Source organism: Acanthopagrus latus, chromosome 5 (assembly GCF_904848185.1).
Source record: "Acanthopagrus latus isolate v.2019 chromosome 5, fAcaLat1.1, whole genome shotgun sequence".
In the NCBI taxonomy this organism is placed as follows: Eukaryota; Metazoa; Chordata; class Actinopteri; order Spariformes; family Sparidae; genus Acanthopagrus; species Acanthopagrus latus.
The window spans coordinates 19,876,588-19,904,578 of record NC_051043.1 but is presented as its reverse complement, the minus strand read 5'-3'; the positions used below and the strand labels follow the sequence as shown (position 1 = coordinate 19,904,578).

General features: G+C 42.8%; 1 protein-coding gene across 3 annotated transcripts; it reads left to right on the top strand.

Moving 5' to 3' along the window:
- The first annotated feature begins 1 nt into the window (after window position 1).
- Window positions 2-27,991, top strand: LOC119018991 (protein FAM214B). Of its 3 annotated transcripts, XM_037097115.1 has the most exons (11): window positions 2-378; window positions 12,665-12,894; window positions 18,881-19,061; window positions 19,489-19,702; window positions 20,231-21,583; window positions 23,098-23,156; window positions 24,079-24,178; window positions 24,613-24,771; window positions 25,669-25,737; window positions 26,067-26,272; window positions 26,846-27,991. In XM_037097115.1, the coding sequence occupies exons 5-11, from the start codon at window positions 20,396-20,398 to the stop codon at window positions 26,997-26,999; spliced, it is 1,935 nt and encodes a 644-aa protein (XP_036953010.1). In that variant the 5' UTR covers window positions 2-378; window positions 12,665-12,894; window positions 18,881-19,061; window positions 19,489-19,702; window positions 20,231-20,395; the 3' UTR covers window positions 27,000-27,991. The 3 variants fall into 3 exon arrangements, with proteins under 3 accessions (XP_036953010.1, XP_036953012.1, XP_036953011.1); XM_037097117.1 differs by lacking the exon at window positions 12,665-12,894; XM_037097116.1 differs by lacking the exon at window positions 2-378 and having other exon boundaries at window positions 12,504-12,894.

The window sequence follows — 27,991 nt, the reverse complement described above, 5'->3', positions numbered from 1 at the left end:
CCCCGGAAACGTTGTCGCTTAAAGGGACAGAGGAGGAATTTAGGCAAAGGTTGAAGCAACGAAAACAGCTGCGAGCACAGAAAAAAGACAGACAGAGAGAGAGGAAGGGACGTAGTAGGCCAACTAGCGAGCTATGTGGCAAAGCAGAGTGGGAAGACGAGACTAAAACCGTCCGATTATTTTACCCGTGAGACATCCAGCTAACGTCGTTAGCGGCTTTTCAGTCTTCGAGGTCGATTTTCGTTAGCTACCTGGAATCCGTCCACGCAGTAGGCAGAGAGATAACAAAAAGGCCAAACTCCCAGACGACAGGGACGCGTGAATTCAGGCTGCCAGACTGTGGTTTTCCACCCGGGTCCACCTTTTTTTTATTGTTAGGTAAGTAGACATGACCATTTTTAGAGGCTAGCTACCGTCTAATCTGTGTTAACATCAAAGAAAGCCGTGTGTTGTGCTGACTTTGTACATATGCTCAGGTTATTTGCAAATTTCTGGATGATTTCAGTTAAATGTCCCCACTTTAAACGTGCACGTCATCAGTTGCATCATTTTCTTAATTAATCAGTGAATCTGAGTAAGGAATGACTGGAATCCAACCTAAGCCAGCTGATGACCTGACAGTATCTTGGTGTAGGGGGCGTTCCCCTGCTTTGTCTGCCTTCTTCACTCTGTCTTTATGTGTGTGTGTGTGTGTGTGTGTGTGTGTGTGTGTGTGTGTGTGTGTGTGTATGTGTGCAGTCTGCAGTGATGAGGGACAAAGTGATAGAAATCCCAGTCTGTTACTCATCATATTGGGTGTGTGACCATCAAAATGCATGTGCAAATATTTCATTTTGTCATCACTGCACACTCATGCCCTCTTGGCAGTGTGTACATATGGGCTGTGCAAGGGGGGGAATCAGTCAGCTCTGGTATATATCTGTGAGATTATGACTGTAGCCTAGCGGGTGGAGTGATGATGATCACTGCAAAGCCTACAGGAGAGAGGATAGTACGAGTGCAGTGGGTGTATTGTTCCCTTGGATTGCACTTGGGAGTTGCATTGCATCATTCAGGAATGGGAGCATTGATGTTGACACTTTTTTACAGTGTGTATATATAAAATCTATTAAGTATTAGAGTCAGCTAATTTTTTTTTTTTTTTTTTTATGCTCAGCTGCAAAGCAGTAGCTCCCATTGTCCTGACAAGCAGGGTATGATTGCATTGACATGCACATTAGGCACACGTGTATGCGTTCACACAATATACATCAGCCATACAGCACACGTGCATGTGTAATCGACCAGCTGTCTCATAAATGGCAGATTTCTGCACAAACACACATACACACATAAACACATTGCTGCAGCAAAATCCATCTGCAAGTCGACACTCTCTCTCTCTCTCTCTCTCTCTCTCTCTCTCTCTCTCTCTCTCTCTCTCTCTCTCTCTCTCTCTCTCTCTCTCTCTCTCTCTCTCTCTCTCTCTCTCTCTCTCTCTCTCTCTCTCTCTCTCTGGCTTGTCCTTGCCTTGCTCTGACAGCCACCCCCCACCTCCCTGTCTGGGAGAAAAAAAAACCAGTGGGCTTTGTCCTCAGCTGAGTGTGACGTCATGCAGATCTTTGCTGTAACCAACCCTGAAGGCGAGGTGCATGTTGTTCAGCAGGCCTGGGTCCTGGGTCTGGGCTTGTCCCATGTACAATGTCTTTTTGACTTAAGTTCCCAAATGCACACTGGGAGAATCAAAGAAGAAGAAATTAATTTGGTCTATTCAGGTGAGACAAAGGAACTTAGAAAATCCTCTCATGTGGAAAAAAAAGTAAGGGAGGGAGATATCAAACAACTCAAGGAAGGAAAACAGCATCAGGAATCCCTGATGATGACTGGTCTGTTTGCTTACTTCAAAATGTATAACTGCTGTCCCAATATATTCAACCTCAGGGAAATACTGCATATCACTATATGCTACCCGCCCAGCCAAATACAGTGAGTCATGAGTAACCTTGTGCTTTCTATATACAGAGCCACCGGTGCCTAGTTAGCCTTTTTATTAGATCAGTACATTATGGTCGACATGACGCTTACTTGAGGCTTGTAATACTGTAAGAGCCCAGTTTCTCCTGATTCTGTCTGAATCGATTAGGCCCACACTAACAATATTACAGCCTCTATCAAGCAATGGTCTGTAAGTGACTTTCTTTACCTCGCCTTCTGTACACCGTTTTATTCACATGTAGTTCTCGGTTATCCAAATTAAAGGACACCATTCATCATATGGTTCTCTTTGCGCCCAACATTGAGTGTATACAGTATCTTCGGTACCTCTCATGTCCGTCTGACTGGTGTGGTTAATGGCTGCAATACAAATTTTTTTTTTTTTAGCATCAGAACCTGGCAGCACTTTGTATGTACGTGCGTGTGTGTGCGTGTGTGTGTGTGTGTGTGTGTGTGTGTGTGTGTGTGTGTGTGTGTGTGTGTGGAAAGTGAGGTCGGCTATTAAACGCGTTGAGCTGTTGAAGGCTCGTTGTCAGCCCTCCAATGTGTCTCTGCAGGATTTGATGTCCGAGATTACAGATGATTATGTGGGTTAGATCCAGTACTCAACGCTGCTCTGGGGCTATATTGATCTTGTGTGTGTGTGTGTGTGTGTGTGTGTGTGTGTGTGTGTGTGTGTGTGTGAGAGAGAGAGAGAGAGAGAGAGAGAGAGTGTTTGTGCTTCTGTAATTGTAATTGCATCCTTATAAGAGCAAATTACCTCTCTTATATAAAGAGCTATTTAGGTGTGAAGGTTAGATTTAGGGATAAGAGCAGGTAAGGTTCTCACAAAAGTAGTAGTATACACATGTATATGTCACTGTGAATACATGGTTTTAATATAGAACCTTTAACAATCTTCCTCTGAAAATATTTAAACCTCTAAAACTCTTCCTATTCATATGCCCCCTTATGTGTTGCACCAAATGGAAAACAGTGACTTGATGAACATTTACTTTTTGTTATTGTACTTGATCTATTTGTTGGCACAACTATTTGTTTTTCTTTGAAAAATCTAACCCTTTGCTAACATACACTGCTCTCGGAAAACAAGAAAAAGGCGTGCTGCAAAAATCAGATGGAAACCAGGCACCCCTTCATTATAGTGGCTAAATCATTAAATGGGCACTCTTGCATACTAGAGCTGCAGCATACAAGAGCTGCAGCGATTAATTTCTTAGTCAGTTGGTTGTTGACAAAAGAAGACATTTGAGGACATTTTCTTGAGCTTTAGGGAATACTGATCAACACCTTTCAGGTTTTTTAACATTTATATAGACCAAACAACTAATCAGTTATTCAAGAAAGTAATCAACATTTTCATCAGTTGCAGCCCTGCTTCATGCATCTTCTTTCGATCCTCTTGGGGTTAGATAATCAGTGCAAGAGAGAGCTAATCAGAGTGCTGGTGTTTGCTAGAAGATAGCTCTCTCAGCCCGGAGACAGAACGGAAGCACGTTGAGATGAAAGATGAAGTTAACAAGAGGACAGGTCAGAGGGCAACAGTAACTGTGTGTGTTTGCTTGTATTTTTTACCTTAATGATGACCAAATGTCTTCACACTATAGCCTTATGAAGGATGATTTTCTGATGGCTGTCACTTTTGAGTGGTCATAAGGAGATACATGTGTGATGGGAGTCACAGTGTGAGTGCTCGTTGTCTCTCTTTCTTTCAGCTTATTCCTAAAATAGCACCTGTGCAACTTTGACTCGTACCACTTGAACCCTGAAACCCTCATTCTGTAGCCTTGGATCACACACACACACACACACACACACGCACACACACACACACACACAAACCTAACCTAGCTTTAGGCTGACCATAAAGATCATTTCACAGTCTGTCGACAACAGGAACTCGTTAGTCCTCTTAAAAACCTCCAGTGTCCATATATTTGTAACTGTCTTCTCGTAGCAACTGTGGATAATAGGTTAGCCTATTTATGGGACAGTGAAGGCCATTAAAACTGAAGGCATGGAATAAAAACATTGTAAGGCGAAGAGGTTGTAAGTGCCATGACAACAAAGCAACGCAATAATGGAAAGAAGACTAAAATAATGAGCTAGTCACCTACGCAGTATTTTTGTTTTTTTAATCTAGTACCTTTTTTGAGGTTTAGATTTCAGTGCATTACTTCTAAGTCTAATGGCTCCAACAACCCAAAATGATGCCGCACCGTGTTTAATCAGGCACATTAAGCATTCAAGTAGTATTCAATATTTAATGCAATTTCAATATGCTGCTTCTGACTGACCTTGCAAAGGGTGGATATTGCTTGCTAGATCGTGGAGTTAGGTGGTAGGATTGAAAACAGGTCTTACGGCTGCCTCCACTTCCTTTATTCACACTCGTGTTTCCTTAATACCAGGAAGCAGGCATTGCACCATTTGGATTTTCTCTCCTGTCAAGTGCTCCATCTTAGTTCAGGTTGATTGTTAGCTCCATATTTAGTAGCCGCCTGCTCACTTTTATTCAAACACAGCTGACAACAGAAGACCGGAGAGGGAGGGAGGGAGAGAGGGAGGGAAAGAGAGGAGGATGACAAGGCGACAGTACCACCTGCTGAATAAATCAACACGGATTGACATTACACCCTGAGAGGCAAAGAGCTGTGATATCAGTTCACGCGTTTAAGCCTTTCATAGCATTCAATATGACTGTTCACTTGGGTCATTTATCAAGCAAAAATACATTTACTGTCAACTGAAAAAAAGGGTCTGCTGACTAATCAATAAATGAACAGGAATGTAATCAATAATATCAACATATATTAGGTGTTTAAGTGTTTTTAAAAAGAATGATCACAAGGAATTGAATCAGCAACCCAGCTTGTGATTAATCAGTTATTCAAGAAAACAATTCTCCACAAACCCTATTAATCACTAATGTAAGTGTTGTTTTGTTGTAGCTCTAAAAAATAACAATTCCTTGCAATCTCAGTTGGGGACAGTGCCACAGTGACAATGCTAATCAATAAACATGGGACTAAAATATCTAGGTGGATAGTGTAAGATTATATTGTGGGTAGATTTCACCAAGAGTTTCCAACAACTCCATTCAGATACCACAGTTGATCGTGGCTATTGTTTGCTTGATTGATAGTCTTTGTTGTTTTGATTCTATTTTCACCAACCACTCTGGAGAAAAACAAGTGCAATATGTGTATTTTGGTAATGACAAGCTGCAGGCCTTTTTATATTCATAATTGAATTCACATATGGATAAACAACAACCTCTTGGGTGTTAAGTTACCCAAATCCAGTGCTCACAGCTTCATAAGAGGGTTTCATGCTCGATCACAATGAATGATTTAGCATTCACGTATGCAGGCTAAAAATAATTTTGTGTATGTCGCCTGTGAGCCATTTAGGCCCTTGATAAAGCTTTCATACAGAGCCCAGAATCAATGAGATGTTGGAAGGCAGATGTATTTCTGTGCATTATATAGGTCAACACAGAGCTTATCAAGCTAAGACCTGTTCACTCTCTGCCCCTCTCCCTTTCGTCCTTGTCTTGTTCCCCGTGTCCATTACTCTCTCCTTTGTTGTCATTTGTCTCGATCATCCCGCATTGCATCAAAGCCATCCATCTCTCTCTACTGCTCTCAGTCCCATCTCCCCATCTTGTATGTATGTCAGCCTGAGCCTTTGCATGCATCATTTGTAACTCAAGTTGACCTTTATACAGAATGAGAAGACATTTCCCTTTGGAGAACTGTGATAGCCACTATTTGAATTTCATTAATTATATTAATTTAACATACTGGTTTTGTAAGTTTTGATAAAGGACAAAAAAAACAAACAAAAAAGACAATAATGACCTTCAGGAAGTGATACAAAATTTTGAGAAGGAGCTTCCCGCATTTTTGTTTGAAGTGTGTAAACCTGAACCGAAATGTCTCATCAACCACTGGATGGATTTTCATGAAATTTGGCACCAAAATTGGATGCCCCTCAGAATTCGTTAAAAAAATCCTTTGGTGATCCCATAATGCAATTATTGGGTCAAAATGTCAATTTGTTCAATACTCCGGTTCAGAACCAAATGCCTGCAAATGTAATCACGTCCCCATCAGCCTCAATTGCACTTACTAGTAAGCTGTACTTAATAATGTTAAGCTAAACTAAGCTGGTGAATGGAAATATGGATATATGCAAATCAGTAGTAGTAGTGTTGGCTGGGCATTACATTGATATGATATGTATAATATATACAATGTAAATGAGACTTTCTAGTCTTGTGGATAACTCTGTATAGTGATTTGGAATGCCGTCTCTTCTTGGTTTTAATGGCTGCATTACATGAAAGTGATGTCATTTTCTGAACTCTGAACAGCCCATTTAGCATGTTGACGATAGCATTTAGCCTCACTGATCTGCCAGCGTGCCTTTGGCACAGTAGCTATGGCAAAGTCTTTCCCGCCTTCTCCATGGCCTCTTATTGTTCCTTTCAGTTCATTTGAGATGACAAAGATGAGTTGTTTATAGCCTATAGATTGTTATTGAAAGGGCAACATTTAAAGGCATTGAACTAATTTTTTTTTTTTTTGCATGTACCCTAATTTGATATACTGGCAGCTTTCATGCCAAGAAATGACAGAAAACATCAGCCCTGTGTCCAACCTCTTGAGGTTCCCTGTGTTTGGTCTAATTACCTATTTGGACTCTGATTCATGTTATTTGCTGCAAATATAGTGTGTGCAGTTCCAAGACAGAGTAGCAACTCTTGTGGTAAAAAAAAAAATAAAAAATCGTCACATTATTAACTGCTGCTTAACGACTATAAGCGTTTGTGTTGGACTGATCTCAGGATTAACCCCAGCCAGACCTCTCTCTGCCCTTCACCCTGTAATGCCCATCACCCCCACCCCCCATACCCAAATGGCTGAGCCACTCTCTATATACGCTTGTGTTCATGAACAGGCATGTATGCAAGCTTCTTTGGTGTTTTTAGTTTAACACTTGTCCTTGGGGTCATTGTAAAGTTGTGCCTCATTTCCTGCTGTTCAGCCTTATATAAATGAGCTCTAACTGCCATCATAATCCTCTCCACCATCCACCAATCATTAGCCAGGTTGGCTGGTTAGATAGTGACAGTATGCCCTGGTTAGGCATAGGGAGCTACATAGGAAAGAAAGGTTTTTTTCGTCTTCTTCTTTTCATTATACTATCCAGATGGCAGGCTGAACTACACTACAAGTCTAGAGTAGTGCAACACCACCATGCTGTGCGAGTACCCCAAGCATGAAAGAGGAAAGGGAGAAAAAAGGAATTAATTTAAACTGAAGGAAGATGGACAGGGGGGAAAAAATGCCGAGAGGATGAGAAAGTGAGAGTGAGAGTGTAAGGTAAAAAGACAGGCAGCTGAATTCAAGGTGAAGGAGTGAGGGCTGAGAGAGAAGGGAGGAGATGTAGAGAGAGAGAGAGAGAGAGAGAGAGAGCAAGCTTTATTTCCTGTCCTCCATGAATAGGCAGCATATTTCTCTGGAACATTCCATCCTCTGAGCTGGCCCGGCCTGTCACCAAGACTCAGGGTGCCACACTCCTCCCCATCTCTGCAGTTCTTCCCATTACACCCTGTCTCTCTCAGTCCTCCCTGTATATATCACTCATTACTCATTTTTTCTGTTTCATCCACTTTGTTCCCGTCTTGCACCGAACTTTACAAGAGCTGATCACAACAGGATGCACAGAAGAAAAAGTTTGCACGCTAACAGTGCTGCTCCATGTTGCATCGCTCAATGAATGGTGGGAGTGATTGCAGAAATGGATGGAGAGACATATCTGGTAATGGAAAAACAAGCAGCCGCTATTTCGGGAATGCTTTATTTGGACAGTGTGGCCTTTTTAAAATGGATTAACAAAAAAGTCTGTGTTCAGCAAAGTCTATTTGCTCCATCTGCCCAGTTTACACCTAACCCCAATCCTAAATGTAATCCTCTTGATCACATCGAGAGTCACTATTATATTATCCGACACTTATAACCAATAGATAGTAAATTGAGCATAGATATATATGATTCAAATAAAAAGCTATAACAACCAAGGTTTTATTGGTCAGACATATCTAGCTAATTTGCTTAAATGGGAAAAAGGGCAAAGTACACACGCATTTGCACACACAGTTAAATGCTTACACCTCCCCGATCCTATTTGTCAACACACAGCTGGTCAAACATGCCCTTCCAGATAGAGTTAGTCTCAACGGCTTGTTAAAGTGCTTTAGAAATGTAAATATGAAGAAACCACTCTTGGCTGGGAAACAACTTTTAGGAACTTGTTATCTGATTAGTTTTGGTTGTGGGATCTTTTAGGGGTGGTGGTGTAGCAGTCAGACTGGCAGGTAAGCATACTATTCAGAGGACTTCTTCGATTGTAAAATCCTGAGAGCGAAAGTGGGATGTATAAGACACTCTGGCCTGGCTGAGAATAAGGGCTGAAATGTTGAAAATAGAAAGCAGTTAATGTTATTGCCATATGGCGACACGTAATAAATGAGGCTGCTGAAAATAGAAAATGAGGACTAAGACAAAAACCATGTGGTGTAGAAATGGGAAATCCAGTTTTAAATTAGCACTTTTAACTTTATTCTTGTCAGTGGTGGAGCTCTGAAATGGGAAGTGTGTTATATTCCTTGTAAAAAATGTTTTGAAAGGACTTTATACATGGCTTAAAATATGCCCGACAGGTCAAAGTCAATTTGAAATGCTGATGGTTGTTACTGTAAACATCACCCTTCCTACAGTGTTTCCACTCATTGTCATGCACTGCGTCACAGAAATGTCACCTTAAAACCAAACACATTGCATCAGGAAAAAAAAAATCAATGAATCAGAATCAGGAATTCCATGTATTGCTGCTTTTTTTCTCCCCGTAAATATTAGCTTTGAGACTTTCTTCTGCACAGTGGAGCTGTATTGATGTCCACGCTCTCATCGCACATGTTTTAGAGAGTTCCACATACTGTACATTCATCTCCACGTGCATCCTACTAACACACTACACAAAGAAACCAACACAGGCATGGGCCCATGCCTCTCCAACCATGTTCAGTATTACACGCATACCCCCTCCCTTCATGCACACAGACACAAGTGTGTGTAGACTTTCCTTTCCCACCCTTCCTCCACCTCCCCTCTTCCTCTCCTCCTTTTGTTCTCTCCTTCCCCAAAGAGGAGGGTGAACTGGACCTCGTTTTTGATATTTAACACTGGTCATTTAAAACCTGTGACTAACCGATTTTCCTCGCTGAGGTTTGGCGCTGGTAGTCAAATCGAAGCTCTTTATGTTTTGAATCCTGTGACTGTTGGTTGCTGATGGGGAAATCACACAGCTGGTGTCACTTTGAGAGGCCTAGAAAAACAAGTTATGCATCTGTCCGTGTGTGTGAAGGTAGTGTTTTAGCTGCCGGGGCTGAAAGTCCAACCCCGCATTCGTCATACAGACATCAAAACAAATACTGCCATGCGTTAAAGTCAGGATTGCATCAGTATGTGTGTTTGATGGAATGCAAGTGTGTGTTTTCAATGCTTCTTTCTCCTCAGCTGCACTCAGAGTGCCCTTGAGTGGAGGAGGGTCTTCTCAGTGAAGACACACCCTCTATTGCCAAATATGGAGGGCAACACGGGCTCTTAAAGGGACAGAGGTGTGTGAATGTGTGCGTTTGTTCGCTCTGAAACACGAGATCCTAAGTAATGTTGCTGCTTATGAGCAGAAAGTCCACATTAATACAGTTTTTACAGGCTTTGCTGTTGAAAGCAGCAGCTGAGCCTGTTTAATGACAGGAAACTGCCTGGTTGCAGTCTGGTTCCTCGTCTGTCTGTCAGTTTATCTTCCCCTTCACCGGCCCAGTCTCGCTGTCAGTCTTTTACCTCCTCCCTCCCCTCGCTCCCATATCCCCACATCTCTATATTTGGAGGTATGTAGAAGAAGCCCTGTCTTGTTTTTCAAACCTCATCTCTGCTTACGTTTACCACACACCAAAACAACTGTGACATACTTCCACACATATTTATACACACTGCATGAATGTGCACGTGTATAGCTCAGACAATTAATCAGTGCATCAATTAGCTGAAAATGAATTGACCACTACAGTATTTTGACTATTTGTTGCAATTTTCAAATGAAAACTTCAAAAATGATCTCCTTATTGTTAGTATTTGAGGTTTTATTTGTCTGCTATTACACAGTAAATTGAATACCTTTAGGGTTTTGGACTGTTCTCCATATTAAACAAGCATTTGGAAGTTAAATGGATGTTTGTTGCTCTTTTGCCCTTGCAAAATAATGGGCAGATTAAACAACCATGAAAAAATCTTTAGTTGTAGCTCTATGTACATGCATGTGTGCAAACACCCAAGTAGATTGCAATTACAACCAAGGCCAAAAACTCACCTTTTTGTCTGTCAATGGCAGTGACTTTTAAAAAGCAATAGGTTCAAAACAGAACTACAATACAAACACAGTACAAAAAAGTCTAGGCTGTTCAAATTTTGAAGTATTTACCAGCATTTCATCTGGTGGTTGCAGGTAACCACATCCTCCCTGTAAATATGTTACTATAACTTTAAATGCAGTTGAGAAAATATGTGTTTTTGTTCCGGCGGATACATTTTTTTTTTGGGTTATTTTGACATAGCAAAACAGTATGTCTGCTGATCTTGTGATGCAGATGTAACAATTAGATCATTTTCTGGGCATAAAAAGTGGTCAAAACCATTTGTTCTCTGCTCATTAAATGATTTGCTGACTCAACTCTATGCTAGAGTATTACAATAACTTTACTATCAAGTCATTTTCATTTAAAAAACACCTAATCATGTGATCAGATGAACTTGGAGAGCTTTACAAACCGTACAACATACGACGCCTTATATACTTTCAATGTAAGAAAAGAATCTTAAATATGAAAATCTCCCCTCCCTCCATCTATGACAGAGATAGCATATGCAACTAGCAGGCATAGAATTTCCACCTTGATTTTGAAGCGGACACAGGTTGAAACATACAGATGGAAACTGTGGAGATAAAGGTAGGCGAGGAGAGAGACAGAGCTATCAATAGGTTTGTCTCGCATGTCTCAACCTGCATGCATCTGATAACAAGACAGCCCTGCTTTCCTAAAAAAGGATCAAGTGTAGCGTGGTCAGTGCGTTTGTGTCTGTCGTGTGGTAAATATGGGTTCTTCACAGCTTCGTGTATGTTTTTACAGTGCTTTCAACTTCTACAATCTCCACCCGCTGTGTGTGTGTGTGTGTGTGTGTGTGTGTGAGAGAGAGAGAGAGAGAGAGAGAGAGAGAGAGAGAGAGAGAGAGAGAAAGAGGTGCATAAATGCTAGTGTGTGATGCACTTGTTCACTGTGTGTGCGTACTTTAACCACACCACTCTGTTTGAAATAGTTCCTGCATAGTCAACTTGCTGTTCCTTATTAGCTCACAGACGGCAACACACGCACACACACACACACACACACACACACACACACACACACACACACACACACACACACACACACACACACACACACACACACACACACACACACACACACACACAGCTGAGGGCAGCTCCTGGTACTCAGCTGATAACCTTTTTCACATGCATCTACACTCCAGCAGCAGATAAGCCCCTCAGCCTTCGTGAGCTTGTGTTGGCTAAATGTCACTGTATACAGTTCATACACACACACACACACACACACACAGCGCCTTTGTTAGCGTGAGAGAGACGACAGCAAAGGAAGGGGGAGGGTTGACTGCATCTATGTTTGCATCTGTATCCTCTGAGGAATAAACTCTTTTATGAACTAAAGAACTTTTAACTAACTTGCACACAGACATGCATGTGGCTGGCAAGCTGTGGGGCAGAGATTACACAAGTGAACAACTGTACACACAACATGCTTGAAGCTGTCCATGACACACATTTAACACACACACACACGGCACACACGGCACACACCACTCACACACTGTTTGGGGAAAGTACTCCATGGTTGTACTTCTGCAGAACAGGCCAAGCAGGAGCAGGTGGGCGGAGTTTGGGCTCCCCACACCTCCTCCTCCCTTTAACTCCCTCCCCTGACCAATCACAACCTGAGCTACTACAGCTGACCCCCCTTTTCTCTGGCCAATCAGCTTCCAGCACCCCCCCCCCCCTCCCCTGTATGCCTTCACTGCTGAGTGAGCAAAGCATGCCTTGCTCTATCAGCTGAGAGGAAACCGACAGAAAGAAAACAGAGAGAGAGAGAGAGAGAGAGAGAGAGAGAGAGAGAGGGTAGGATGGCTAGAAAGGGCTGAGAGGAAGAGAGGAGAGGGTGAGGAAGAGGAGGAATGGGACAGGAGGAAACGGGGAGTGGCTTTTGTATTCAAGATATTTTGGAGGGGCGCGAATGAGAGAAAGGAGGAAAGAGGGCAAGGGGGGGGGGCTTGAGAGAGAGACAAGGAGAGGGAGGGAAAAGGAGAGATGGGTGGGGGGTGAAAGTTCTTGATGGGTTTTTGATTTGTGCATGTGTGAGGGTGGAGAGAGGTAGACAGGAAGAAAACAAGACACAGAGAGGCAGAGAGAGCAGCATAGCAGGCCTCCTGACAAAACAGGCAGAGGGACGCCAAACAACTTGACTGTCTTCTCTACACCACTTTTTCAGGAAGAAGGAAGCACAGAGAGACGGCAAACCAGAGAGCTGACGAAGGGAGAGAGACAGAGAGAGGGAGACAGAGAGAAGGCAGCTTAACCCGGTGGAAATAGAAACACAGAGGAGGACAGAGAGAGACAAGGCAGCAGACTCAGCCATCATCCAGCCACCAGACGAAATAGAGGAAGGAAGGACAGAGGCAGAGGGTGAGACAGCGAGATAAACCACATCTTTCTGAGAGGGTGAGTGTCACAAGTTCTCCTGCTGTCAAGTGTACTAATGTTGCTCCTGTCATATTGTCAGCTGCGCTCGGGTGACTCAACGTCTCCTAAAATGGCCACATGAAAGGCAGACAGAGAGACAGGCAGGCAGGCAGCAGACACACAGACGGACGGAGGGAGGGAGGGAGGGAGGGGGGAGACAGAAAGGGACCCCGTGTCAAACAGCATTCTCAGCAACTATGTCACTGAACCGAGCTTAGTTTATACTGCCACGACTCACCAGCCTGAGCACTGTGTGTGAGCCTGGTGTTACATTGTCTCGCTTAGAGGTTCCTGTCAGTTTGAGCGAACACAACCTGTCTCCCTCTGTCACGTTCTGTCTTTCAGTGCCACTTCCTGTCTCATGTCTTCGTCTGATACTGAAACACACCCAGACACACACACATACACACACTAAGACAAAAACACACATACTCGACTGTCATTCCATCCCCTCGCGCACAGCGACATCAGATTTCCAAACTCTAGATGCTTCCTGTAATCCAATCAACAGGTGATTGTTTGCAGGAGCACTTTGCAACATTTTGTGTTGGAGAGTCTGTGCATAATGCGTCTGAGTGTTTATCAGCCTCCAGGCCCCGTACAAGCCTGGGAGTAGCTCGGGTGGGGCCCTGCTAAAAGTTGATGAGACAATTGGGGCATTTGGGAGGCTGCTAACTTCATGCTGATGCTATCACACCGCTGTTACAGGCTGAGTGTACTGACGACAGAGTGCAGCTGAGCAGCTAGGGATAAGAGTTTCCACAGAAGGCTCATTCAATATGACAGCTCACAGTTTGTGATTGATAACAAGTCATTTCAGACGGTCTAAGTGAAGAATTAACCAAATCCAGATGCCAAATGCTGACTCAAAAACTGTATTGTTGTGTTTCTGTCCTGGCAATAAGTTTTTTTTTAACAATTTGCTTATAATGGGACTTTATCATCTGCTACCACTGTTTCAAGCATTTTCTAAGAAGAACATTCAACAGAATGATGCCTTGTTTAGTGAATGGGTATTTTGTTTTGTGTGATGAAAAGTACAAATATGAACGAAAGCTAAAACCTTGCTTTTTGATTACTCTGGCATTGCATTGGTGACTCTGTGAAGGCTATGACTGCCTCTATCACTAAACTCATTTGTATGTTAAAAGGGACTGCCGGGAGAATAGAGACTGTCAGTTTGCCATCGGTTGTCAAGGTTGAAGTTTTTGTTGCAAAGATCGTCCTGCATTTGACTGATTAATTCGAATTGATAATGTGGAGGAAATTAAAAGAGAAACACATTATTAGTGTCCATGGTTTATGAAATAACCCTGAAGAAACAATCCAGGACGGCAATTTAGGGTCCTGATCAAGGGGAGGAAAAAACTGTTTTGAAAATGAGGTAAATTTCCCAAAGACTCTTGTGGCTTTTGAATGTCATGGATCTACAGTCCTACATTAAAGTATGATGTAACATGTCAAAACTAACGAGGAAGCAGGCAAGTTTCTTGTAAAGTCAGTCAACTGTAAACTGAGCAACTGTTTTTCTCCCTTAAACAGTTTCTGAAAGGTGGAGTGCAGCAATTGTCAAAAGGCATGCCATAAAAAAAATCTGAACTATGCAGTGACTGTGTTTGTTGCCTTTTTGGTTAAAGACTGTAAACAAATACGAGTAAGCTTGTCGTAGTTCATCTTCATTACATTTATTTGATTGCAGAAAGACATAAAGTGATGGCGCCTTGCATTGTTTGTGTGTGCACACATGCATGAGGTATCTGGGTGTTGTGATGAATTTGCACAGGTCAAATGTCAGGGTATTTTCTGGCCATGAACTCTGCTCCCTTCACGCCTAAATTATTTCACCAAGAGCTGGTTTTGAGGTCAGCAGCATGGCACCTAATGACAAGTTTGTGCAGACGACAGCTTTTCAAAATGCACAGGATTTTAAGAGTAATTGTGTCTCTTCTGCAGATGTTTTTGCTGAAAGTTCTGATGCTCCAGCTGCCACAGTGACTCATAAGTAACTCGGTCTAACAAGCTCTCGGGCCCCTCAGTGGAACTATCCAAGTGTGTGTGTGTGTGTGTGATTTATTTGCTACATGCAGATCAACGGCACCTTGTTTGCCTTTGCTGTAGCCTTTCACCACCACCTCCTAACCCACCTCTCTGATAATGGTGAAATTAAATGCCCCTAGTCCTCCTGACCTGCTTGAAGTCACCTGACCCAAGACTGTTGACCTCTGACCTTTTGACCACCGTCTTCTTTGGCCTAAAAGTAACACCCAGACTGAACCCATTGACCTCAGTCCTCACACATGGTGAACAATAATGTCTCTTGATGCTATTCCTGAGGTTTGGATGCCCTTGTGCACTGCGCAGTTGCATTGCTAGCATAGCATTTTCAGTTATTTTCTGTTGTGGATTCCAGCAGTTGATAATTACATAAAAGTTCCTCCTTTCCCCATCCCATCTCATTTTCCTATTGTTGTCCCAAGCTTGTTTCTATTGGACAATCATTCTCCTCAGGTTTGGTTTTGGTCTGGTTGCATTTGAATGTTTTTGCAATCAGGACTATTGCTATTTTGATTATTATATCTTGGTCATCTTCACAGATATACTGATTATTCATCCTGTTGGATTTCCTCTCCCGAACACGCCCATCATTGTTTGACACCTATTTCCTAATTTGTTTCACATAGTCACAATGGACTTCCCCCTCCTTTCATCATAATTAAACAAATATAAAATGTGACAGAGTGAAACAGTATTAATTCAGAAGTTAAATGTGTGTGTGTTTTTTGTTTTTTTTTTAAATATTTTTTGTTTTAATTTCAGCCAATGTTCAGTCTCATTATTGTACTAAAAGCAATAATATGCATGCCAGAGTGCAGCCTTGCTATTTGCATTTTTTTCAGCAGCAGCAGGATCTATTTGTCCACTGGACCCCTTTCAGAAGTGGGTTGTGGTGGCTCAAAGGGATTTCTTCGGCCATTTGGTGCAGCTTAAATGTGAGGCTATGAGCTGACTCAACTGGCGGGTTATACACTGTAGCCATGCGCACTCTGAGTTGACCCTAACACCTGGGAGTGCTACCTGCTCCTCCTGTATTTATATCTTCCTCAAGGCCTTTGGCTGGGCTCTGTGTGTTCCCCTCACCCTCTCTCCTCCTCTCTTCTCTCGCTCTGTCTCTGTCTAGCTGCTTCCTTCTTGTTAGGCATTTCTCATTCCCTTTGTCTGTCATCTCACCATTTCTACTCTCGCTCTCCCTCAGTGAATGATTGCTTGCTGCTCCACTTCCAGAGAAGCTGCAGATGTTAGATCGAGATTGCACATGGCTTGCCAGTGATGTGTAACGTCTTTATGCCCCATTGTCAGCTGCTTTAATTCAAGGAAATGTGAGAAGAAATTTGAGGGTGATGACTTTTGTAATAAAGTGGTAGCATTTAGTTGTAGCTTGGGGGGGTGGGGGGGTTAATGGGTTTTATGTAGATTAGATAAAATGTGTTTTTTTTCTTTAAGTCTGGAAACTGAAAATGTAGATTTCCAAATGGAGAATAACACACACACACACAAAAAAAATGGTTGCTGTGTAGCTGTAGGTGTTAACAGGTTGTACAGGTAGATCATAGGTGAATATTGGAACTTTGTCCAGTAGGGCAAGTGGAGTGTGAGTTAATTAAAACCACCACAAGCGTCTGCGATAATGGAGCTCTTGAATTCTCCGGTCTCAGCTAGCACGCACACCCTGCAACCTGAAGCCTTTCTTGTGGTTGAGCCAGAGTGTTTCTACTCCTTACTGGCTCCTGGATCAAGCCTGAAAAGGGTTGGGCAGCCTCTGCCAGCCTCCAGCTCAGCTAGTTCAAAATAAGGTCAGAAATCAAGTGGGACCCAGCACAGAGCCGTTGGGTACTCCCAGCGAGCTCTGATATATGCAATGACTATAAATACTAATTGCTGACTCCTCTTTCAGTCTTTCCCCATCCCCCACCCCCTGAGTCTGCCCTTGGACCCTCACCCTGGAGACTCCACCTGTCTTCAGGCAGACACAAAACAAGAGGAGGCGATTCCTTGCATTTTGTTTATTGAACTCAAATATGCAAGTCGTGCTGCCTATCTTTTATCATTTGACTTGCAAATTAAATTAACCAGACATTCAGGTTTTACCAGGGCAGGTCTGGTTACCCACAAATCCCCGAACTGAGAAATATCTGCAAAATAATCTGAACAGTACACAGCATTTGTCCTCCAAATGTCCTTGCATTGACAGCAGTTGATATGCAATGATGACACGCTACTCTATGATGTTTTCAGTAGTGTATACACATGTCGCAATGTACCCTCCTGTTCATTTTAGCAGAGTTTCTTGCAATACTTCAGTGCATTTAGGCTGCAAATCTCAGAATAATAGCATGTTTTGTGGGTTATGTTGTGTTTTTTTCTTTGGTTATTGATAAAAAACCTCCCCCATCTCAGGTTGTCTAAAGAGTATGTTGTGAATATTGGGAATGCTTCTTACGTATTTGTGTGTTTAGTCTGCACAACTGGGTTTTCCCAAAGGCTGCACCGTGTGACTGAGTGTGAGCCATATGTCTTGTTTGTAATTAGAGGTGACAAAGCCTTGACGCCTGACATCGTGTCCATGTGATTCTTTGTGTGCAGTGATAGGAAAGCATAATTACCTGATGATATACCATTATGCTTTCAGTTGTATATAATCAGGCTGTGATGTACAGTATATAGGCATGCATTCTGTTATTTGTCTTTTTGTCTCCCTGTCTCCCATCTCATTCTTGTGACATGTTTGACAGACGATCCTTCCTTTCGTGTTGCCATTTAAGTCTATGTTGTCCCAAATGAGTGGAAAATTTGGTTTGAGAAAAGATATGGAACACAATGCATGCTCATAGAAACACGATTTGTCAGCCCAGCAGTCAGATTGCAGTAATAACCTCTTGCTCTATTTGTGTAGAAATTTGGGGAATTTTTTGTAACATCCTTTACGACTCCACCAGTGTATACATTTAAGGTATTTTTCAATCTAGTGGAAAGTACCCATGAACAACTCCTAGTTGTTTGCATTTCCGTTTTCTCACCTGTTTTACTTGCTGGATCTTTAGACTTATGTCATTGCTTCTGTGCACACAATGGATCTCTTCATGTGCAATCACCATGTTTCACCATGATGATTCAAAAGGAAATTCAAGAAAGTGAAGTTGTTGGTTGCTGTAAAGTAGGTCTAAATGGGAACCAACTATGGCAGCAGGGGAAGCTTTCGTTTCCATTCTCAAAACTCCTCCGATTGTCTCATTTAACAAGCTTTGGATGAAATCTGTAAGAACTATTGTAGGCAGCTATCACAGTGTGTTGATATTTCTGAATGGTTGTACACACCTCACGGAGGACAGCCATTTTGTTGTGTTTGTAGATATTTTTCTCAGAGGAGCATCTTTGCCAGCCTATCCCTGCCCCTCCAGCACCTCCCACATCCCCTCCCTCTAGTTCTGCTTCTCTTTCTCCCTCTTTGTGGCCAAGTACAAAGGAGCCGTTATCCTTGGGCTACTGGTTGCCACAGTGACGGCTCACTGTGTCCCCCCCCCCCCCATCCACATTCCCAAGTTCTGGTCCAAGTGGGTCGGAAAACATCCCGCTTCTCTTGGGCTTGCACCATTTAGTGTCAGGTTTGAGCTGGCTCCTCCATGTTTGATCCTCAGCCCAGAGTCTTTGGGTTTTTGTTCTCAAAATGAGGAACTTTGGTTATAGAAAAGGGAATGAGTGACAAATGTTATTACTAATATTATATGAGAATTTATTTTTTGATTGAATTGTGTTCAACTGCAGTGTATGTCTGCTCAAGTGTGCACAAGCATGAGTATATAATTGTGAAAATCAGTATCAGTCATATTCTGTGCATGTATAAGCAGGGGGTAAGATAAAAGCAACTGACTGACCACTGATTTGTTTCTATATTTTTCTGTCTCCTCAGGATTTCTGGGTGGAATGACCCTGTCATGATGCCACAGCCTTGCCACGCCATACGCCCAGGTGACCAAGGAGGGCGTGTCTGGCTATCAGCCAATCACAGATGGAGCCCCAATAGAGTTACTTCAGATACAGATATATTTCCTCCAAAGAGCCTCCTGCATCACTGACACTTCGCCCCTCTGGTAAGTTATAGCATTCAAGACGACGATTTCCATTTCACTTATTTCAGACCATTCTCTATTTACATGTCAATTGTGTGGATTTAGGTGCAGTAATTGAATATGATATTCAGAGCATTCATCTATAATGATCTGGATCTAAAAAAACTTTGTGTATAGTTACAAACAAAGGTAATGCAGATAATGTGTACCGATCAATTGGTATGGCCAAGTTGCCAACAACGTCTAGTGATTAAAACATACCAAAACATTTTTATTATTTTTGTCAATGTATTAAAGGTGTTTAACAACCAAGCATGTCAAAAGTGGAATTTCTGCAGTTATCTTCTGGTAGCCCATTGTACATAAATGTGCTCTTGTAATTCTGAATTATAATATCTATCATTGCATTTTCTTTTCTTTTCTACTTATCTTTTTTATTTCTCCTCAGGTCATTGCTCCCCTGCCCCCTTCCTTCACTCCTGTTTTCTCTGGAGTCCTTACTGTTTCCTGATTACCCGTCTTGGGATGTTGGAGTCGTTTTGTGGCAGCTGCCATGGAGATAGATGGGTTCCTCTAGTAGGCTATTCAAGACACAACCTCCAGATGTTGGGCCAGATGCAGGTCGTCCACACGGGCAGCATTAGACAAGGACGGGCACAGAGGTAATATGCTGATCTTGGACATTGTTTTCAATAAGACAAGAGACAAAATGGGCTCAAGTCTGCCCTGAATTTTATTATGTAAATTGTCCCATTAATGCAAGAGCTGTGTCTTCATACACTTTTAGAGTTGAAAGGTCCTTAGTGGCGTGTATATGTTATACTCAATCACCTTTATCTATAAATATAAGTAGCTGTTTTTCCTTTTGCTTTTGTGGCAAGATATTTTGTCAGGGCAGAAAACACTGTTTATAGAAGTGATTGATGTGATTCATGTCAGTGACAGTCAGTCAGTACTCTGTGGAGTAACTGTAAAAGACAGGAAAACCTGCATACAGAATTAAATGAGTTATTTGTTGTCAGATTTTATAAGAACCCTAAGAATTAAATGTATCATCAAATGTGCTCACATCATTGTTGATGGCTAAATACCCTTTTGTCGTTTTCTATCACTCAGACCTACAGTCAACCATCATCAGTTGCTTTATCAAATCCATTCTGAGTAATAATTCTGTATTATGTTCCTCTCAGGTGCTGTGCGGCTCAGCTTCCTGATTCACACTATCTGACAAAATCACAGCAGGAACTATAGGACTTCCTATTCCTGTGGAACATCTTGCTCTGGCACTTGTGAGGACCTACTTGACCCTGTTGCACAAAATTTAGTCAGGACTCTTATCCTCCAGCGTAGAAACCATGCGCCACATTCACGTGGAGTTAGCCCACAAAAAGGCTCCGTTAGAGCTTCCAGCCCAGGAGGGGGACCTGCCTCCACCTACAGCCCCAACACAGGGCCTAGACCCTGGGGTCAGACCTGGGGTACCCAGGCACTTTGGACAGGAGGAGTTACGTCTCCAAAAGGTCTACCAGCTCTCTATTTTCTCCCAGTTGGGGGGATTTTCTACCTCCACCGAATCCCACACTGACACCCAACAGAGGCCTGTCCGTTTGGGTGTGAAAAGGGGGCTAGAGGAACCCCAGCTGACTCATAAGCGCCCTCACCTGGGGGACACCTCAGATAAAGAGGCGTTTGAGGGAGGGGTGCTATGTGGGCCAGCCCCTGCTCAAGGTGTTGGGATGGGGTTAGCGATGGGCCCAGCTGGGCCTGGTTCTGTATACTCTTGCGCACAGATGGAGCACAGGGACTCTGAGGGGGGACTGTCACCCAGGTCTCCACCCCTCTCCCCAAGCCACAACCCCTCCCGACGCCCAACTCAGCACAATCATGACAGGCCCATTCCTGATGTGTTTGCTCCTCTCTCACCTAAATCTCCCCCAATGTGTGACCCACACAGTCATCTTTGTGATCAGGGCCATTCCATCGGAGGTTCAGCCAGGACTGAGGCACCTAATGGGGGCCACACACCCACCCACCCACTAGGTAGTAGTCCCGGAAGTGAAAATTTCAATAATGGCTCATCTGGAGGCCAGCCCAGTCCCTACTTATATGAGATGTCTACATATGAGATTCCCAACCCTACCAGTCCCACCAGCCCCCCAGGCCCTTTCTCACCCCCACACCACACAGAGCTGCAGGAACCTGGGGAGGCCACCGAATGGGAAGTCGGACTTGAATCCTCCCCACCTGAGCGAAGTGCCACCCAGACTGCTTCCTCCTCTAATGGCCTGGCTTCCTGGGAGAAAACTCCCAGCACTAATGGCCACCGCCTCTCTTCTGGAGGCCACTGGCCGGCCAAAAAGAGACTGCTGTCCCCAAGCGATACTGGGGAGTCATGTTCAGATGATGAGGGACCCTCCACATCCAAGAGAAGCAGGCTGTCATTGCTGGCTCCAGGACTTGGCCCAGCATCGTGTCGCAGCACTGATGCTAAAGCCGCCCCTTACTGGAACCACCTGCTGCCCTCTGCATGGGATCGACCCAAGGTCAGCGAAATTGCATGCATACACAAACATACATCATCCATCTCTCTTAGGAAATTACTTTGATTCATCAGCCTAATTTTTCAACAGCTTTGCTCACTTAAAGCCAACATGAGCTGTTCTGCAACCTGGCTGTAATACCAAATAACTGAGTGCAAGAGCCTTAAATTTATAGATGTGACAGATAAATGTATCGCTGTATCTTGATGTATTTATCTTAGTGTCATGATTTTATAGTATATTGAGTTGCTGCTACTACTACGTGAAAGAAGCTCAAGGAGATTTTATTGCAGCACACACAGTAAAACAGCATGTGCACATTTGCATGCAAATACTGTGCTTTTAGACCAAGAACATTGAGACCACCATATGCGAAGGCTCCTAAAACTCTGAATACAGAATTGGAAATAGCTGTTTCAAGACAGTGGTTGATGGTAAGACATCTGCGAGCCTTGACAGTTGTTTAAAAGAGGCTGAGGTATAAATAAAGGGAAGCTAAGAGAACAAGTAAAAAAGTGAAAGAATGAAGTGATGGCCAGCTCATTATCACACCACGCTGGAACAGGCTGAGTAGCTCCAGAATAAAGCCCATTGAGGGAGTGCCATTGTTCCCCCTACATGACTGTGCTGCGTCTCCCATACACATGCACACAAAAACACACAGGCACGCACACACACATGTACATACATCCTGCTTGAAAAATGGTTCTGGAAGTGAATTGGCCATTTTTGAACATTGGGAGGCCAGAAAGAGCTTTATGTGTGCAGGTTGGTGGGATGGGGTGTGTGCTGATAGTGACAATAGGGTTCACTAGTTCATTAGTTAGGTTTCATACAGTGGTGGGAACACCGTGGATAGAGGTGTTCAGTGTTGTGCAAGGGAAGTACGGGGAGAAACAGATTTAAGAAAGGCTCAAGTGTTCAAAAAAGGGACAAAGAGGGCAGTACAAGGAGCAAGGCTAAGCCGTCAAAGGAATCGATATTTGAGTAAGTTAGAAAAAGATATTTTTGAGACAATATATTTTGGATACTCGAAAATGCCGTCTGTGGTTTTGGTCGAGAGTGGCGATGAGACGACAAGCTGACAAAGAGCTCCGTGCTCTGTGGAGAGCCAGTGTAGCCAAAAGGTAGCTAATACCAGGAAGCTGACCATGAGTGAAAGGTTTGCTGCGGGCAAATGGCTAGCAGGTAGCATAGGTTTGGCCAGTGATGAGTCATCTGACAGCTGGGTGGCCTTTACGATGAACCGCAGCTTGGAAATGGGGAATGTTAGTGCAACTTCCAATAGTCAGCTTTCTGTAAGTAAGAGGACACCCGGAATACACAATTTCACATAGAAAATTCTCTCATGTGAATGCAGAAACACAAACACATGCCCATTTATTCTTTGTTTGAATATCTGTACTTTCTCGGTGTGTATTGAGAATCTCTCATTTGTGAATAGCTAGGTGCTGACATAAATCAGGGATAATAATAAAGAAAAGCAAATAATAATTTCCTTTTTTTGTCCTGTTCAGACCGGCACAGACTGCACGAGATCAGGGAGACGGCTTAAAAGTGGACTGCGGCTGAAGAGGTGAGTGTTATGTCATATTTCTGACAAGAGAAAAGTATTCAGACAGTCAACCTCAAAGTCTAAATTACATATTTTTGCATCTCTCTCCTCTGGTGCTATTAATTGATTTAGACTGTTTCAGTGTGAATTGCACAGTTGTTGAGATGTTGGCTGTACAGACGTCTGCCTTCTCTTCAATATAATGAAATTAGATGGCCCTCGGCTTGTGGCACTCACAAATACTAATGTCTCCAACCATAAATCATGACCCGGATGCTCAAGATAATCGTTGAGCAATTTCGTATCAAAACAGTCTCTCTACCAAACTACATTTGGCAACTGTATCATGTGCAGAAAGAAGCATCGACTAATGGACAAGAGGCTTGTGCTAATGACAGAGCAGGATGTAAACTTTAATTGTGTCCCCTTTGGCTGAGCTGTAATGTTAGTCAGCTATCTTAGCTTAGTTAGCTAAGCTCTTGTGCATGAGTAGATGCACGCTTCATTCTGGATAGAGCATAGAGAGAAAACACATTAAAAGCGCTTAGAACAAGTTTTCTGGATTGTCTTGCACAATTCTGCCCTGATTTCTGGAAAGAGACATCACTGTTGAGGGTTTCAGATGCATCTTTTGGCCCCTTTAGCACCACAAGCCAAAAATCGATTGGCAATTCAAACAAAAACCATCTGGATGAATAGATAGCACTACAGGTGAGTAGTAAAATGTTAATGTTGTGATGAACTTTCCCTTTAAACCAGTAACACAAGGAAAGACAGTGGGAGTTTGCGTAGGTTACATGTTATTCTAAATTAAAGGGTTTTGTGTCTGGACTTGAATACTGAGACACACTCAGAGGCATGTGACATGTTGGTAAAGACAAAATTAGTGTGATGTTAACCACTAACCACGGGTCTGTTTGTGTGTGTTTGCGGTCATATTTAGTCGGCAGCTGCGCAGCGGCAGACACACAGACACCGGCCGCTCCACACGTTCCAGTTGGCCCTCATCATCCATCAGCAGATCGCTACTCGGCAACTTTGAGGTACGAGTTGTAAATGGTTTTTTTAATAACTTCAGGAGACAGAAGTATTTTTAAAACGTTTATTAAACAAGACCTACAGGAAGATGGAATTGTAACAGTTCTAATGTGTTGTCACTAAATGAGGTAGAAAGGGTAACATTGTAAACAAGTGAGTTCATGATTTTATGCTTTCAAAATCCCCTCCCCTTGGCTCACATTGTTGTCGACCTGCAGATACATATTTTATTTCTGTTCAAAGCTGCTGTGGTTTCAATTAAGTTAAAAACCGTAAATATGGATTTTTCATGGATTTCACAAAGTTGGGCGTTTTTCTGATTCTGTGGCCAAACTTGACTCACGCAGCAGTAAATCATGTCCTTTATGAACCCTAAGTAGTATAAAGAGTTTTAAAGGCTCATGTTCATGACTGTATCCTCTTCTCTCATTTGTTTCAGGAGTCTATACTGAAGGGTCGATTCTCCCCGTCAGGCCGGATCGAAGGCTTCACAGCTGAGATCGGTGCCAGCGGCTCCTATTGCCCGCAGCACGTCACCCTGCCTGTGCAGGTTACGTACTACGATATCTCAGAGCACAGCGCACCCTCACCCTTCCTGGTCAGTGTGTGTGTGTGTGTGTGTGTGTGTCTGTAAGATATTATGTGTTTGTGTGTAGTTGTGTGCACATTCAGTCAAGCACAAACAATAAATCAAAGAAAAAAAACAGCACTGTTTATTTCTCGTAGCAGATGGTTTGTCTGATAGCAGGAAAAAAATACACTTGTTGAAAGAAAAACAAGTCGCATCAGAACAAGTACTCAAAACAATAATAAATATAGAACTGGCTTCAACTAAATTGATGTTGGCTTGCCTCCTCAGAACCAGATGCAAGAAAAATGTGGCATGTTTTTTCCTTTCAGGCATTAATGGCAAAGCTTTTTTCCCACATCTGTCCACGTCAGCACAGAATACAATACATTCACAGTATCTATGCTCAGATAATGATATATACAGTCACCTAGTCCTCAGTAATGAAGGATCAGCAGTAACGTGAACAACTTTAGTCCGACTCATAAGTCTTAAGCGGTGTCTGCTGTGGCTATTTGTAAACCAGCTGTTTTCAATTTCTTAGCTCAATGCCTTATGTTGACTTTAATTTGTTGTGTATAGACACGGTGAGTGTTAGGCTTCTTATGATTCACTTCTTTGAACTGTAAATGGACATTTTAGGGTCCATCCACATTCATTTTAGATTTCAGTGTTGTTTTATTAGGTGTTTTTGATGTCTATTTAATTGTAGATGCATAACTTAAACAGACATGTCTTGTCAGCGAATAAAACCAGAAATGACCATTGCTTAGTTTAATGATGCAAGTTTAATTTCAGCACATTTAAGCCACATCCTGACCCCGCTGTATAAGTTCACAGCTATTAAAGTGTACCAAAGAGAAGACTTATTGCATTACTGCAGTGAATGGGGACATTCAATCAGTGCCATGTCTCCTTCCCTCACAGGGGGTGATATCCCTTGAGCCGCTTGGAAAGAAAGGATACAGCATACCCAAAGCAGGGACCATTCAAGTGGTAGGTTAATCTTTTCTTTTAACCTCATCTCATTCTATACTCAGGGTTGAGAGACCAGGTTGCCAATGCATAATTAAAAAGCTTTCAGAGGTACCTCATCTATACAATCACATATGTATCACATGATGACTTTGAGTATGTTGATATCATGATACTCACACTATAAGGGTGTTGTACTTTTCATGGCAAGGGTGAAACCATGTTCAATAGTTCTTTTGTCACTTGAATAAAAAAAAAAAAAACAAACACTCATTTATTTGATTTTAAACTACTGCACTCTTATTTGTGCTGTTTTTAAATGCTGACTTTGGTCTGACTTCTGTTCTCAGACCTTATTTAATCCCAACAAAACTGTGGTGAAGATGTTCCTGGTGACCTACAACTTCGGCGACATGCCCGTCAATCACATGACCTTCCTGCGCCACCGTATCTTCCTGGTGCCTGTGGAGGAGGGGGTTGAAGGGAAAAGCGAGGTGTCTCCAGGGGGCGGAGTTCTCGACAGAAAGAAGATTCTCTGCTACCTGATACATCTCAGGTGCGACACGAGCTCTCAGCTGTCTGCGTTACTTGCAACACCTGATGTTCTGTCAGAAATTTTCTCTATATTTTCTGTTATCAGTCAACATTGTGTCAGGAAAAGTCAAATAAAATAACAAATTTAAAATACTTATTTGACATCCTCCTCTGTGAGCTGTAGCGTTAGCTTGCTTAGTTATCTCAGTGTGCGCTTCTTCTATGCAGTGATTTGGTTTGTGGGTGTAGTTCAGTAGAAAGAAAGTACATCCGACATGAAAGTCCTCCCGTAATAATATAATAACAGGGATATGATTTTGGGAAAGGGACACTGCTGTTGAGTTTTTCAAATGTATTTTTTTGGCCCTTTGAACGTTACAAGATGAGTGCGTTCTAGTTCCATTCCTTTCTGAGAGAAGGCAGATAACTCTATGACCAATATCTCCAAAGGTCAGGAACTCAGAAAAACAATCTAGGCAGATAAATAACTCTACATGTAAGAAGAGAGCTATGTACTTTAAATTTGAGAACTTTCCCTTTTTAAGTAAGAAAAAAAATGTTTGCTGACACTTTTTTTTTTTGCTTGCTTTCTCAGATTCCAGAGCTCCAAATCTGGGAAGATCTACTTGCACAATGATATCCGGCTGCTATTCTCCCGCAAATCCATCGAAGTGGACACAGGGATCCCTTACGAGCTGAAATCTTTCACCGAGGTGCCAAGAAACCCCAAATACTCCCCCCGTGTGTGACTTCCCCAGCTTGACCCTCTGACCCTCCCCGACGCCAACGCAGCCCCTCTTGTGCTTCCTAAAGAAGGAGGGAGGGAAACAGACAGACTGCTAGAATGATGGACACAAAACTTGACAAGACTTGATGAGACACGCAGCACATGCACACAAGACACAGGTGCACATACGATACAGTGTCGGTGTTAGCAAAAGCCCTGCTTTTTATGCATTTATTCAAATTCAAAACAGTTTGGTGATGGGAAACTGAACCAAATATGGCATTTCTTCTGTCTTTTTATTCTCTGAAATATTAGAATTATTAGCAAAGGAGCAGCCCATCCCGGATGCAGTCAGAAGCAGGACTTTTACGACACCTTCCGCTGTACAAACACTGACACGTACACAGCACACAGCACACACGTCACAGCTGAAACACTTCTGGTGGAGACTGAGTTCAGTGTTAACATGCATGCCTTGTGACTTAAACAACTGAATTTTCCTCTAGTGCCGTATCACACTGTCCTTCACTCTGCCTGCAGCTCCAGCCACCTCGTCGGACCAATCATTTCCACCAGTTTAAATTTGACAAGAGGCCACAAAACAATAAGCACATGCCTCGATTGTCAGGAGAATGAAGTACTGACCCTCCCCTCACTCTTTTCACACCCTCGCACACTTTCTGACCAGCGGAGGAGCAAAGACACAAATGCTTGAGAGAGCGAAGGCTGAAGCAGAATCGGCCATCTTGATCTCCGATGTCTCATCATTTAACACATGATAAAAAGAAATGCAGACATGATTTGACCACACTTAGGACATCTGTTAAACAATACATCTCTCCTCCTACCATTTCACCTACCACGGTATGGACCACTGTGTAGACTTCAAAACCAGGAGGGTCATACCATGTAGTGAAAAACAGGGGAATCCAGTTCATGTTATGTAGCCAGACTGAGGGACACTGTGCCGTATCTTTTTTTCATTTTTCTTTCTTTTTTTTTTTTTTTAAAGAT